The sequence below is a fragment of the Podarcis raffonei genome, chromosome Z (genome assembly GCF_027172205.1).
Source record: "Podarcis raffonei isolate rPodRaf1 chromosome Z, rPodRaf1.pri, whole genome shotgun sequence".
NCBI lineage: Eukaryota > Metazoa > Chordata > Lepidosauria > Squamata > Lacertidae > Podarcis > Podarcis raffonei.
Window position 1 is genome coordinate 42011192 of NC_070621.1, and position 16026 is coordinate 42027217.

Consider the following 16026-nt stretch of genomic DNA (forward strand, 5'->3'; position numbering starts at 1 on the left):
CTCTTGAGCCAGAGTTGTAAATAAACACCAGCGAAGAGTCCATGGGCCCATTATATCTAATATGGAACTGTTAACCAGTAGAACTGTCCTCTTGGATTCTCCAGGCTAATTAACTCTATCCAATTCCAAACTCTTCTCTCCCATAACACAGAGGTAAACCATTGGATAGCATCAGTTTCTTAAAAAATATATCTGTTTTGGGATGGGGAGAAAGAAAGAAAGCTTGAAGGTGGGTGGCAGCTAAATATAAAGTCCCCAATGCAGAGCTGACCTAGGCAATTGCCTAAGTAAGGCACTGCAGAAACACTGAAGGGAAGGTGCCGGATCATGGCCCCTCTCTCTCTTGTCAGGGGAGGGGAGAACTGGTTCAAACTTCACAATAAAATGGAACGTGCATTTTGGCATACCGTTTCTTCCTCCCCTGAACAGTGCATGCGATGAATCAACACCAGGCAGCGACCTTCCCACCTTGTGCAATGTTTCATGAAGGAAGAAGTTCCTTACTAATAAAGTGCATGGTTTTACCTCTCCCCCAGTGTAAAACAATATCTCTCCCCCAGTGCACGTGGTTGCCATACTAAGGGCTTGATTTCTAAAGCACAGCCCACCACAAACGGTAGTCTCATATAGGTCTGTATAGTTGTGGGGAAACGGGCATAACTCAGGCTCAAAAAGAGGGGGGAAATCCAAATGCCCTGCAAGACTGTAAGATGATCCATGAATTATCCCTCCTTAGGCATGCCAAACCATGTTGGTTCTGTTTGACTGGGGTGTTTTCCAAAACTAATTTTGTTCACCAACATGCCCAGCCTTCTCCACAAAATCCGGATTTAAAGTTTTGAGTGCAGATAGCTAAAATAAGACAGTCAAGCTCTCCCACTTACTGGGTTTGCATGAGGAGCTCCCTCTTGTCCCTCAAATTCCAAAGTGCCTTGCGAGAGAGACAAAGAGCCAGCTGTAGATGCCAGAGAGGGCATACAGACCTCCTCTCCACAGCCTCTGCTGAGTCCGTCACATTAAAAAAAAAAAATGGAAGTGGGGAAGGATGTCACGTTGACAACTTGCTGCAAAAACTTATTAAGGTTGACCCCCCCCAGGTGTTCTAAAGTGCATGAAGATAGGGGATGGGAGGGGGAGAAAGGTAACATTGGTGTGTTTCTATGAAAGAGGCTGTGCACCCCCAACTATTGGCTGTGTTAACTAGGGATGGTGGGAGTTAGAGTCAACAACCTCTGCAGGTTGTTATCCCTGTGCTCAAAGTGACAACGGAACAAAGGTCCTAAGAGTGACAGAGGATGCTCCTTCACTCGCACCGAAAGTGTTGATACCACTACTCTTGGGAGTGGATTTATCCCGCTGGGGGACTGGATGATTGCTGTGGCCTTGACATCACTACTGATACAAGTACACAGCAGAACTGGGTGTCCAGCTAATGTGCACCCCTCCCCTCTTAAAAGTGGTCCTACTGATGTCTCTTGTCTCAGCTGGATAGCTAAGTTGGTTAGAGCATGGTGCTGATAACGCTAAGGCTGCAGGTTTGATCCAGCTGCAAATTCCTAGATGATCCTCAAGGTCGCTTCCACCTCTATGATTCAGTGATTCAAGCAGATGCCCACTGCCTTGTGCCTGGCACCAGAAACTTTCTCCCCTGCATAGGATGATTTCAGTAGCATTTTCTGAAGGGAGAGCTAGCATTACCAAAAGCCAGTTACTTACAGGAGCAAAGTGACCCTATTCCAGGTTAGAGAGGGGAGAGAACCCTCAACTTGAAATGGCAGTGGTGCCCATTTAGAACTAGACACAGCTTTACATAATGGGTGGCTAACCTTTGACTCCCAACTGCAACTCCCTTCATGCATGATCGCTGGCTGGGGCTAATGAGAGCTGGAATCAGACATCAGCTGGAGGGCCACTGGGTTCCAAACCCTGGCCTAATAATGCCTTAGTTCCATTGCATCTGTAGTTGTAACAAATGAGCATCAGTGCTGAGCTCGTTGGCAGAGACCGGCACAACATTACAGCGCCCACATGTGAAACCCTTTTCAGACAGCTGCTGTTGTTTAACAATGCCTTCCTACGCCTTTTTTCCAAGAAATGGCAGACTAGCTGACATTGTTGGTGCTTAGTGTGTTCTCATTTAGGTTTCTTGCATGTGGTTAATACATTTATTATTTCAAAAAATAAAAGCCACAAATCCGAACATTTGAAACAGGCTCTCTGTAGCTGGTTGCAAGCCTCAACATTTTGCTGGGGTGGCGGAGCAGCTATCAGTGAAATAATGACAAGCCTAGAGTTGCTCCAGCCTTTTCTCCTGCAGTTACTAAGGGGATAAAGAAAACCATATTCTACATTCTTTGAAATGCTGTTTGATTGTTTTCTAAACTGGCATTTTGGCCTAGGTGTCTACTATACCCTGGGCCTGCCAAGGACTAAATAGAGGAGCTGGTTCCGGATTGATTGTGTTTTCCATTCTCACACATACACCTTGGTGGAGAAGAGAGGGCCACTAAAAACTGGCAAGTACCAGCCAGAGGAAGCTCTGGCAACTGCTCTGTCTTTCCTTCCTTAGATTGACTGGGGGAAATGAACTGGAGAGACATCTAAGCTCTCCTTTATGTACCCACCCATCTTTTCCTAATGCAGAGCAATACATTGTGCATTACACTTGAAAGCAAGGTGGTTCCAAGCTCCTCTTAAATGCCTTACATTCTCCTCTTAAAAGACACGGGACAAGCTGAGAGGGCCACTTCTCCCCGTAGACTCTCTGCAGGTTTGGACTATGTATTGCAATTAAAGCAAGCAAAGTACACCTGTACACTTTCGAAGGGCCTGTGAAATTTTAGTTGTGTGTGTTTGCACATCAGTAGTAGAGAATTAACAATACAGTGGTACTTCGGGTTAAGAACTTAATTCGTTCCAGAGGTCTGTTCTTAACCCGAAGCACCACTTTAACGAAGGGGGCCTCCCACTGCTGCTGTGCTGCCGCCATGCGATTTCTGTTCTCATCCTGAAGCAAAGTTCTTAACCCGAGGTACTATTTCTGGCTTAACGGAGTCTGTAACCTGAAGCGTCTGTAACCTGAAGTGTCTGTAACCCAAGGTACCACTGTACAGTCATACCTCATGTTATGCTTGCTTCATGTTACATTTTTTCAGGTTGCGTCCCGCGGCAACCCAGAAGTACCGGAAAGGGTTACTTCCAGGTTTCGCCACTCAGGCATGCGCACAAGCTCTAAATCGCGCTTCATGCATGCATACAAGCGCCAAATTGCGCCATGCACCTGCACAGATACGGCGGTTCAGGTTGCGGGCTTTTCATGTTGTGAATGGGCCTCTGGAATGGATCCTGTTCGCAACCAGAGGTACCACTGTACTGGTAAAGGTAAAGGTAAAGGTACCCCTGCCCGTACGGGCCAGTCTTGACAGACTCTGGGGTTGTGCGCCCATCTCACTCAAGAGGCCGAGGGCCAGCGCTGTCCGGAGACACTTCCGGGTCACGTGGCCAGCGTGACAAAGCTGCATCTGCCGAGCCAGCGCAGCACACGGAAACGCCGTTTACCTTCCCGCCAATAAGCGGTCCCTATTTATCTACTTGCACCCGGGGGTGCTTTCGAACTGCTAGGTTGGCAGGCGCTGGGACCGAGCAGCGGGAGCACACCCCGCCGCGGGGATTCGAACCGCCGACCTTTCGATCGGCAAGCCCTAGGCGCTGAGGCTTTTACCCACAGCGCCACCCGCGTCCCGTACTGGTAAGTAAAGGGGAAAATAAGACACTTTGTACACAGTGATTGATCTCTAGTGCTGCCTGAGAATCTTCAGAATACAGAGCTACTATGCTTCAAACGATTGTTGCTTTGTTTTTCATTGAAGTTATGGCCCTGAACTTTTACTAAATGAATCTACTCTGATGTTGCAGGTAGAAAAACCCTCTTCCTAACAGCCAGCAACAGGTGGATGTTGTTGTTGTTGTTGTTAACCAGATCCCTAAATGCAACCTCATTACTTCTTTTCTTTAAAGAAGTTTTAGTGAAAGTTGCCTTCTGCACCCAGCATATAAAAAATGTACAAGTCAAGCACACTTACATTTGCAAAAACAAAACAAAAAATGCCCCTAACAATTAATTATTAATTTTCCTTTGGAAACACACAAAACAGTAGGGGACACTTTGGTATACACACCCACTGAAGAATATATTCTTTTTTTTTTAAAGAAAACGTTTATAAATATATAAACACACTTAAAGTGACCATTTAAAAAAATACAATTTATTGCTAACGCTACTGACTTGTAACATCGTAGGTATCCTTGTTTAGGTAGAAACTCCACTTTGCCAAATTCTACCTACTAAGTAGCAAAACCACAAAGTTTGCTTTTGTCTTTGGGCATCAAGATACCTCCCCCACAGAAAGGTTCATTGGATATACACAGAGTGAAAGAAAGGGAAGGATCTCTTTCTTGCACCTCCTGAAAAATATATATATTTGGCTAAATGGGCAGTAGAAATAGGTAGGTTTATATATCTGGACTTTGCAACAAAATAGGAGAAGCTCTTAGACACATCATAACTCTCATAACTCTTTAACAGTGAAAGGGGCTGGTGCAAAAAGAAGAAATTCAGGCAAGAGTGGTGTCATAAACAGCAGCAGCATTACCCAATTATCCAAAGAAACTATGGGATTCACATATAGGGAAATGGTTGGGTAATGGGATAGAGTGCTGGGGAATATGTTCAGTAATCCACACATGAACTACTACACAAAAATGAAATCTGTATATACACAAATGCATCCACAAAAGAAAAAAAGTTATACGGTCGTGGGTTGATGCTTACAGTTCCATCTGTGTTCACAGTGATTCACAGTGAATTTCAGCAACGATTATTTTAGAAAAAGGAAAAAATAAGACTTGGCTGCCTCCTGCACAGGTGTGTGGTTTTCTGCCGCATAACGCATCAGCGTGTAAACTTTACTAATATTTTTTTAAAAAAAACAACCTGCAGGCTAGAATTCCATCTACCATATTTATAAATATAACTAATATTCATATATATGGCTTTGCAGCACACAAAGGCAGCTGCTCTCCTGAAAAATAATCCTTTCCCCCTCACTCGGGCAAGTTAAGTTCATTTTTGTTTTAACTATTGCAGGTGAGCAAGGAACCCTATCTGCCAGTGAACCTTTCCTGGCAGACAGAAGCATCCAAAAATGAATCAGCCTTGCCCCCGGGCTCCACTCACCCCGCCCCCATCTCTAGCCAAAGGATGTACAGATGAGATGCTCTAGCTGCACACAGTTTAAGCGGTTAAGAAATGCCAAGCTTGGCTTTTCATCCCACTTTGCTGGAGTAGTGTCGCTCCCGGGTGGTTCCTTTGTTTGTTTTCCTTCCAAGTAAGTGCAAGAAACTCCCAACCTGCTCTCCACTCCAGCCAGGGCCCTTCCCCGGCTCTGGCATGTTCCTCACCTTCCAGGCGTACCAGGAAGGAAGGACCTTCATCTCCTCTGTGCTTTGCCCCTCCATCCACTCACTTCTGCTCAGCACAGCCGCTACCCCCAAGACTGCCGCCACCACCAAGGCCTCAAGGCAGCTGCATTTCAGGCAGGTCTTGTAAACTGCAAGGCTGGCCTTGCAGGTGCTGGCTCTGCGGCTGCGGGTGGTGGAAATATCCCATGGTGGCATTCTGCGGAGGGACATGAGGTTGCTGGAACAGGCGCTGGTTCTGGCCCGGCTCAGCCGCACCTTGCATCTGCGGGATAATGCAACAGCCTTTAGCAATGGGAACGCCCAGCCCTCCCACATATGTACCCCTCCTCTCGTAATACTGGAAGACTGGGTCACCCAGTAAAGCTGAGCCTTGAGGACTAGCAAAAGGAAGCAATCTTTCACATAGTGCATAGTTAAAGCTATAGACCTTGCCTCCCACCTTGGCATTCCTATCAGTCATCACGCCTTCCACAATCTCGCTGGAAACTAGTAGCTTGTTACCTGAAGGTAGAGGTGATGCTGTTGAACTGGCTGCGGTTGCCACTGGTGGAGGGTGTTGGGAGGAGGGTGGCCCTGCTGCGGGGCGATGTTGGCGCGTGGAATCATCACAGAGGAGGTGAAGACGGGTGACGGAGTGGCGGCGCATGTGATTGGCTGCATCTGTATTGCAGCAGGCAGCCCTTGCTGCTCCGGAGCAAATCTGCAACACAAGTAGCAGGTAACAGATCAAAAACCACCGGAGGTTGCCTCAAAACGCAACCCTTTCCACAGCAGTGGTGGCTGACCGGTGCCCCGTCCAGATGTTGCTGAACTAGATCTGGTGCTGATGGAGCCAGGAGCCTGGCAACATCTGGGTGCCCACTGATTAACCACCCCCTGATGCAACCTTTTTCAGCTCTCTCTGGTGTGACAATCTGCTTGAAAGATGTGGCAATGCTCTCTGAACCCTCGGAAGCAGGAGTGATGGCAGGACAAGAGTTTAATGTGGCTAGCAAGCAAAGGCTCAGTGCTCTTCCTTCCCCTTTTTTTGTAGTCACCAAACCACAGAATAAAATCAGCTATAACTATTCTAAACATGCAGAATACTTTAGGCAAAGTCAGAAATGGGAGCTCTCCTGCATAATGTATGCTGCTGGCAGAATCCAACTTTTCATAGCATGGGTGCATAATCTTTTGTTCAGCATGCAGGGCACATAGCCCATGCTGCATTCATATCTTAACTACTATGGAAATTGAAAATGGAAGTCTAGGGTCAGGTTTGCCCATTTAGAGGTACTAGCCACCCTTTTTGTGTTGTACTTCTGACAGGAAGGCAGCCCAGCCTATGCGACCTCTACATGCTTCCCACGATATCCGCTCTTCGCTTTGGTTTTGTTCAAGAGCGGAACAGAGCAGAGCGATCTTGGGAGCTGGTGGAAGTAGCTATGAAGATGCTGTGCAGCCACATGTCAGGGAATCCTAGTTTAAAAGATTCCTGTGCCGAGCAGGGGAAAGGACTAGACAGCCTCTAATATAGAGGCTTCTTACCCTGAAATTGTTTGGTTTTAATTGTGGGAAGGCTTTTTTTAACTTCTGTCTGCCAGTATTGATCTGTGAAGACTGATTGCTCCCATGCGCACCAGATGTTGCAGGCTGCACAGGCTGACCTAACAACATGGCAATGAGCAGGTTCGATAGCCTCTTGCCAGCACAGTTTCAGAGCTGTTGCTTGCCTCTTCAGAGACCAGGGACCAAACACTGGTGGCTGGTGAACACTGGGACTGATAGGGAGGAAGACAGGAAGACCAACACCAGGTGGCGCCACAGCCAATGATAGGCAGAGCCAACTCACTCTAATTTTGCCTGCATCCTCCTCCCTTGTAAGTTCTTCAAGGGCACAGCACTGAGGCAGGGAAGGAGGGAGCTGGCAGCCAGAGTCACTCTACCAGACCAATTGTAAGAAAGAAGGCAGACAAATTGAGGCTAGCTCAGGACAGGCTGAAGTTGATGGGGCAGGGCTCCATTTGTCCTCCACTGGGACCAAACCAGCACTGAAGTGCTTATTGTTGTTGTTTTGCATTAAACACTTCCTCCCCAGCAGAGGCTGGAGAGGAAAATCCCTCCTAAAATAAAAAATGGTGATGCATGGTGTCAAAAAGGGATTTCCTCCCAATGCAAATACCAGCTTCCAGGATGGATTTTCATCTGGGCTTCTGCAGGGGCAGAAACGGTTGCCCCTTCCCCACAATCACACCTCACTGTTGATATTTTTTGCCTTGGGTGAGGGCAGGGAAACAGTGCAGGACGTACCTAACACTTCACAATCTGGCTTGGAAAGTTGGCTATTGGAAGGACCACTCATACAAATGAGCCCAGGAGAAGCAAAGCAATGGAGCCTTCTCCAACCTGTGGCCCTCTAGATGTCAACTCCCATCAACACCACAGCCAAGGGAAGATGGGAGTTGTAGTCAAGCAACATGTGGAGAGCCACAGTAGAGGAAGGCTGCCAGAACGAACTGTGAAGGGAAGTGGAATCCGCTCATCGCCAGGAGAGAGCAAAAACAATAATAATACCATCAGTAACGTCCCCTACATGGACTTCTCAGCATACATATACCTGCATCCGTACCTTAGAGTCCGATCTTGGGTGTAATTGGACTGCTGTTGCCTTTCACCAATTTCAGCTGACATTGGAGTAGAGGCAGTGATAGGGTGCGCTTGAGAGAACACCATTGGGTTGTTGTACAGCGGCATTGCAATGCTCATCTGCATTGGCAAGCAGGCCTGCTGGACCTGCTTTCCTCTCATGGCCTGCTTTTGCTGCTGCTGCTGTTGTTGTTGTTGTTGTTGCTGTTGTTGCTGCTGCTGCTGCTGTACCTGATACATAAATGCACACACCCCTTTGTCAGAACGAGCACATTGTTTGTTTGGTATGTTCACATCCTTCTCTTCCGCTACACAGAGGGCTCAGAGTAGCTTGCAACCATGCAAATTGGTATACGAATAGGAAAACCGTTCTCTTGAGTGTTGAGCCTAATGCAGCCAAAATACCATCTCCAATGCAGGGGCGCAAGCAGGCTCCCTTGCACCCTGACGGCAGCCCTCTGTCCCTTCCCCACCTCCCGGAAAAGCCAGCAAGAGCCGCACACAGGCTCTGCTCAGCGCTCCCTTTAAAGAGCACCTGTCGCGGTGTCTCCTCCTCCTCCTCCTCTTTTACAGCAAGGCAGGAGGAGGGATGGGCAAGCAAAGTGAGAGCTGCGCAAAGCGGGAGAGAAGCCATGTAAGCAGCTGTCACTTTGCTTGCTTTAAAGCAAGAAAAGCGAGAGCCACTTACATGCTCTGCGCAGAATATTTTTTTTCTTGCTTTCCCCCTCTAAAAACTAGGTGCGTCTTATGGTCAGGTCTTATTGCCAGGGAGTTGGACTCGATGACCCTTGTGGTCTCTTCCAACTCTATGATTTTATGATTCTAGGTGCGTCTTATGGAGTGAAAAATGTGGTGATTGTGAACTAAGTTCAACTATCAGTCACTAAACCCTGTAATCAGCTAGAATCAAAAGAACCATCAAATACAGCAATCAATATAATATCCAAAACAACCTAATTACAAAGGCTGCTAGAATAAAAACACTTTTTTATCTAAGAAACAGGAACAAGAATCACCACAATGGGGGTGGGTTCCAGAGCTGCAGTATCGCCCCCGAGAAGACCCTGCAAGTCTTATGAAGGCCCTACAAAGTCAGGGTAGTAGGTCTATACCGGAGCAGGCAGTAACCAGGGACTCAGCTATATCAGTAAAAAAACCAGTGTTTTGAATGTGTTATGAACATGCAACACCAGATGGTGCTGGAGAGCAAGATAAATAAATAAAATTCTAAGTGGTTTTCCATAGCGTTTTTTTCTGTTGTTATAACTATTTAATTTCTGACTCCCCCGGTGTGTAGATCCACCCCAGGTTATACAGCTTTAAAATGGTGATGCATTTAGCACAATGTTGAACAAAAACCACCACCTGGGATGATGTGACACAAGGGTCCCTGAGGAATTGCTGAGGCGATGCCAGGTGTGTGCTGCAGAACTGCTTTGATCCCATAAGGCCTTGCTGCTGGGATTTCTTTGATGCGGCTGGTCTGCTCACAACTGCTGCTGCTTGTTGCTGGGAAGGCCTCCTCGGGTTCTGGTGTTGCACTCCGCTGAAGACCATGGGCATAGGCTGTTGCATCAGCATCTATCGGAAAAGTGGGAGTGGGGAGAGACATTGGGGGTTGTCACTAGCAATGCACACATGGGAACGCCGACAAAGATGGTGGCTTGAAATTTGGCATGCACAAACTAAACAGGGCTCACAGAGGTTGATAAAGTAACCTCTGTAGATGCTGGCCAACCAGACATCATTTTTATTGTGCACTTGCGATGATTCATGCTCCTGATGCTATTGCTGCAGTCACATTCAATTCTGCTTTCAATACTGTTGTTTTGGGGCTGTCACACTGTTTCGTTTCCAAGCAGTGCACATCCCATAACTTCCAGCTGGATTCCTGTAACATTCTATGCAACAAATGTTTTGGTTTAGTTTTGTCCAACTCTTGCCCCTCTGGCAGAATAAACCCACCACTACTGCACTATTTTTGTGTCCATGTTGCAGAAAACACCTTAGGGGCTGTTAAGCTTGTGGCAAGCACAGTGCTGTGAAAAGAATTCGCCAAGGGCAGCAACATCCAGAACAGCCATTAGGTGTCACCCAAGCATCAAGCATATTCTCATGTTAACCCATCAGTGATTAAAACTTAGAGTTGGCACACCAGGGGGAAAAAATGGGTTATATTTTAACGCAAACATGCATTTTTAAACTTCTTTTAAAAACACACCCAGAACTGTTGCTTTTAAGGAAATTCCCTTTTCTCTACTTGTCAAGCAATAACCACTTTTCCTCAACGCTCATGTGGAGTTGGGCATCTATATAAGCAGGATGCTGCTTGTATCAGCAGAGGCTGGTGGGAAAAAGGTCTCTGGTAGTTTCAGTCTAACAGACAGTGAGTCTTGCTCATGCTGAAATGAAAGGGCTAGAGCAAACTGTAGCTCCTACATGACATATGATGAATAAGGAAGGCTTATGCCACACTAAATTCATCAGTCTTTAAGGTGTCATGGGACTCTATTCTTATAACCCCCAATTTCCAAATGGCTGCAGGTCATTGTTTTCCCTACACCAACATACTCTGAAGAGAAAATGTAAGGCTTTTTGGGAAGAAATAACTTGAGCAATCAGAGGTTATTTTGCACATAATTAGCAATACTGCAAGGTCAGGTGAATGAATTGCTGTGTAGCCTTATGGAACAAACGTATGCACAGTGACTCCTGCTGAAGCAAAGAGGGATCCAGCATACCTGATTGCAGAGCGTTGCCAGTATATTTATTTACTTGTTTAAAATACTTGTATACAGTGCTGCTTTTCCATTAAAATTCTTTAAAACTTTGTTATGATATTACAGTCTGGTTTGATTGTTTTTCTATTGTAAACTTTTATATCGCTGTGATATATTGTTGGGACGCAGCAGTACATAAATATTTTAATAAAGAAATAAAAAGCAGCTTTCTATATTCCAACATGGAAAAGGCCTTCTCCCTTGGCTGTGACCCAAGCAATTTATAAAAGAGGGGTGCAACTCTTTGTGATTTAAGCATGTTTATTCAGTACACTCAGGTTTGTAATGTGGGCCATTCAGCAGTTGCACCTGTAGCGAGTAATAATCACCCACAATCAGGGCAGCTTTATAAAAGTTGATATCCCCACCATTTATTTTTTTTAACAATAAATGACTGACATGAACACATGTGGACAGATGGACTTGCAAAATATCTGTGGACCACATTTTGCCCCCGTGCCTGAGGTTCCCTATATAGGAAATACCTGCAAATTAGAGTCCTGCACCAGCTGAAGCTGCTCTTTGATCACATGCAGTTCCTCTTGTTGCGTCTTGATGTCAGCCTGCAATATGCGCGTTCTCTCCTCAAGCTGTTCCTTCAAATGATGCATCATCCCTACCTGAGTTGGGAAGTGATACACTGGCTGGAAGCATAGATGAGAAAGGAGCATTACCCAATCTGCAACTTTTACATGCAGTTATTATTTCCACCTTCAGAGAAACTGGGCTATACGGATCGATGACCTGATGTAGTGTAAAGGGAGCTTCCTATGTTCCTAAGAATCTGCAATGCAACAGGTAACTACAGCATCGCTGACCCAGGCAGCCTCAGCCTAAATAACGCCCAGTGAAGAAGAAACCACCAGTCTGTTCCATTATCAAACAGCTCTTACACCTAACGACATTCAGCCGAAATCTGCTTCTCCTGCAATTTTCAACCCACTGGGTTCTGGTCCTGCTTTCTGGAGTAATGAAGTCTGCTCCATCGTCCAGCTGTGTGTCCACAGCTCTTCAGATATTAAGACGACCACTATCCTGTCTCCCTTTAACCTCCTCTTCTCCATGCTAAAAATGTAACTTATTGTTCCAGGCATTCCTCAAAGGACCTGTGGTCTCCTCTATAAGACACTGGAGATCTGTCACCTGCTGAGCTTTAGCAACTTTGCAGTGTCAGGTGATCCCAGACCACTCATTGGGCTCATTGTCATTGTTTTTTAAAAGTTTGCTTTAAGGATTTGTTTTCCAGTTCTGTTGAACAACAAACCAGTAACCAACATTTTACTGGGCTATAAATAATACCAAAGACAAAAAAAAACCCAAAATGGTCTCCAAACTAATTGTTGCAACGTTCGAAATCAAATGCAAAAATATGTCAAGGTCAGAATCTTCTGTCTGCAGCAGGCAGGATTAAGCAATCTCTATCACACCATGATCACTGCAGCCCTCCAGTAGCCTATGGGGCTCACCTGGTATTGCTGGGTTGATGGTGTTTTGTTTCTTTTTAAGTACACTTTTATTGCATTTTTGTTTTATTTTAAGCAATGCAAACCTAACAACAGCAGGGGGCTAAGATATAAGGAGAGCAAATTATAGATCAGAAGGAAAATGGGACTGTTGTGAGGAGATGAATGGAGATACATGCAAATTGACTGGTGTTTAAAGAATATATGTCAAGCTAACCTTAGCCGTATGTTGGGGGGGGGGGGAATGCTTGGGAACTGTTTCAGATAGTAAGCTGTACATTCATATGTAGAAAGGACAATATGATCTCTTGCAGATCATCTATTTATTGTGCATTCATCTTCATTTACTTGCACAAGCCTCATGCAGAGGTTGAGCATGCTTGTGGGGAAGTTAAATGACAACAAGCATTCATCCCGAATCACTTGTATGGTGTAACATGCCTTCCTGTCAATCATTCATCCAAGCTATGCTTTGCAGTGCATTTCTTTTTATATACAGTGGTACCTCGGGTTACATACGCTTCAGGTTACATACGCTTCAGGTTACAGACTCTGCTAACCCAGAAATAGTACCTCGGGTTAAGAACTTTGCTTCAGGATGAGAACAGAAATCGGGCTCAGGCGGCGCAGCGGCAGCAGGAGGCCCCATTAGCTAAAGTGGTGCTTCAGGTTAAGAACAGTTTCAGGTTAAGAACAGACCTCCGGAACGAATTAAGTACTTAACCCGAGGTACCACTGTATATTAAAAAGTGGACGTGTAACACTAGGCAAGCAGACCCCCTTTAATCCACTTCAGGTGGGCAAACCTGAAGTTTCGGTATGCACTTGAACCCCTCTTACAAAATACTGACACTCTGAAGGGAACTTAAGTCCTCCTACATGACACTGTGTGGGGCAGGTGAAGACCTAGTTCATCTAAAAGTGGGTGCTGACTGGAAACACCTACAAAGAACTCCCAAAGACCCAGCTTATTTTTGCACGCATTTGTTGGAGAAAATATGAACTGCAAAGGATAGCTGTATTTCAGTTAGCACATTGTTCTGCAAAGTGTGAATTAGGTAGGCTTGCATTAAATTGCAAACCAAATTGCAGAGTTTCTCCCCCATCCCAACATACCATAACCGCTTGCTGGGCCGGGACAGTCGTCTGTGCCATATGGTGCTGTGCGAGATGTTCAGCGAGATGTTCAGTGGGCGTCTGAGGAGTTATAATACCCTGCAGGAGGGGGGGAAATAGGGGATCATAATGCACCCAGTGCAAGGATGAATATGATTATCTAGCCACAACATTTGCCACCGTATTTCCTTGTTAATCAAAGCTCTAGCTCTTACTAAGGCAATAAAGAGGCGCATGACTGGGCAGTCCTCCATGCAAAAGTAGAGTCAGCATGTCAGGAAGAAGTTTCAATCCTAGGCCTCTATACACAGGGAAATTGTTTTATGGAGCAACATTCAATTATGGAAGCAGAAACCTGCAATTGACAATTGTTCAGTCCACAGCTTCACTATGTTAGTTGAGAACTAAGCAAAAGATTCCCTTCTTACTTGGCATCTGATAAGCAAAAGACCTTAGAATAGATGCCCAGCATCTGCCCTGCCCCATCTCCTTCCTAACCTGTTAAAAGTGTTGACTAAACTTCTGCACCCAGCCCAGGCCAGTATTCATTACAGAACTTGTGGTGGCTGCAGCTTAGTGGTATAACATCTGTCCCAAGCTTGATCTCCAGCATCTTGCGGTACAGCTTGAAGAAACCCCAAGAGAGCTACTGCCAGCCAGAGACAGATTGACCAACTGGTGCTATTTTTCATTTTTTATCTTTATTTACTCACTCACTCAGCATAAGGCAATCCCCAATGTTCCTATGAACCCCCCCCTTTCAGTCCCTTTATATAGCCCTTAAAACTCCCAAAACCTACCTGTGTGAGAGACTTCTGCAGGTCAGCTGACCACTAGCCCTGTAGCCAATACTTGACAGTTATTATTATTATTTCTTACCAGCCTCTCTCTCTCTCTCTCTCTCTCCTCATGTGCTTTCAACAGCAGCTTATTCTACAGGCAATAATGCCTGCTTTAACTCTGCCAGAAATGCTGATTTCTGAATATCAAGCTGCTTGTTAAAGGCACATATTCAGACTAGAATCATAGAATAACAGAAGAGCTGGATGGGACCGCGAGAGTCATCTAGTCCAACCCCCTGCAATGCAGGAATATTTTGACCAGAGTGGGGCTCAAACCCCCAGCCCTAAGAGTCTTGTGTACTACTGATTGAGCAATCCCAACTCCTGGGATCTAGGTCATTTCCCCCTCACTCTCTGGATAACCTGTAGGTAACCTGCCCACTAACTACCTGAATGCCAGGATAGGTACTGTAGCCGACTGCTCAGAAACACTGTACCAATTCAGATTAGAAGTTTTGGAAACATTGATGCTTTCCTCCTCGTGTTCTAAAGATCTGCACTCTTGTTCTTTGGGTGAATCCCCTCCCTGGCTTCCTTTCTCGGGAGCAATGCTGCTGCTGCTTCCTTACCTGTGTGCTGCTACTTGAGGCAAGTCTTAGAGGTGCTTTGTCCGACTGGCCCATCGGTAACGACTGCCTAGTAGGGGTGCTGGCATCCGTGTGCCGTACAGATGACGTGGCTGAAAAAAAGAAGCATCTTTCAAGGATGCATGGAAGGCAGCATCCGAAAACCCCTTCCCGAGGAACTAAGAAATTAGCCTCTCAATCCAGAGTAGGCAGGAAACATGGGGGAGAGCTGTTGCCAGTGTCTCTGCTCCCAACCTAGCAGGGGGAGAGCGGACGTGCAAATGAGCCCAAGGCACAAAGCTTTCATGCTGCCAAGGGATACTCTGAAGTGGTTGGGAGAAACAACTGGATTAACCCAAGGCTCCTGACCCATCTGCTCCAGACCCAATTGCCAGCCTCCGTCCTTTTATAGAGGATGGAGAGTGGCAAACAGAATCAGAGAAGGATGGGCTGACTCCAATGCTGCTCTTGAACACTGGACAGCTGCATTAGAACCACAACCACCCCTTGGTATCACAGCTGTCCTACGTGATACCTACATGCAGAGTCCGAGAGCGCTGTGTGAGAAGATCGCCGAGAGCTATGAGATGACACCGACACCCTTTCCCGGCTGGCTTCTTGGTTGGTTACACATTGCCGGATATCAATGTAGCTACCGTGACTCTGGAAAGAGGCAAGCCCAGGCAAAAAAAAAGCATTGTATCGTTAGCAGCGGAGATCAGCACACGCTTAACAAACAACAACAGCAAAAGCAGCAAAGCTCTGCTCTTCCAACACGGAGGTAGATAGCCCTCTTTGGAGCAAATGATTTTTCAATTCCTCTTTCCACCTTCTCCCAAGTGTGTCTCCTGGCTACAACTCCCATCATTCCCGACCTCTGCCATGCTGGGTAGCGGTGATGGGAGTTGGGAATCTAACAACATCTGGAGGGCCACAGGTTCCTCACTCCTGTCTTAGGTTTATCTAAGTGCTATTTTTCTAGGAAATTAAAGAGTTCTCTTATAATGGCAATGGTGTGCACCTGAGAGCTGCCGGAACTAAGCTGCAGTGAGTTCTGGCGGGGGGGGGAGTGCCCTGGGTTTATCTACTGATGTTTTACTTGACACATAGGCATCTCTCGGAAACATAACCCCAATGGTAAAGCAACAAAGCT

The 16026-nt window shown here is 46.1% G+C and overlaps 1 protein-coding gene across 2 annotated transcripts in view; it reads right to left on the reverse strand.

Annotated features, from left to right (window-relative positions):
- Nucleotides 1-3749: 3749 nt before the first annotated feature.
- The window catches only part of PASD1 (PAS domain containing repressor 1), a 93930-nt gene continuing 81653 nt past the window's right edge, over nucleotides 3750-16026 (reverse strand). Inside the window, exons 13-20 of one of the 2 annotated variants that reach the window (XM_053374065.1) lie at nucleotides 15413-15536; nucleotides 14877-14986; nucleotides 13466-13564; nucleotides 11372-11530; nucleotides 9472-9687; nucleotides 8090-8337; nucleotides 5983-6181; nucleotides 3750-5743 (exon numbers count right to left, since the gene is read on the reverse strand). In XM_053374065.1, coding sequence (XP_053230040.1) covers nucleotides 5576-5743; nucleotides 5983-6181; nucleotides 8090-8337; nucleotides 9472-9687; nucleotides 11372-11530; nucleotides 13466-13564; nucleotides 14877-14986; nucleotides 15413-15536 — 1323 coding nt within the window. In that variant the 3' untranslated portion in view covers nucleotides 3750-5575. Of the gene's footprint in view, nucleotides 5744-5982; nucleotides 6182-8089; nucleotides 8338-9468; nucleotides 9688-11371; nucleotides 11531-13465; nucleotides 13565-14876; nucleotides 14987-15412; nucleotides 15537-16026 lie in introns of both variants that reach the window. The other variant, XM_053374066.1, reaches the window with a different exon arrangement.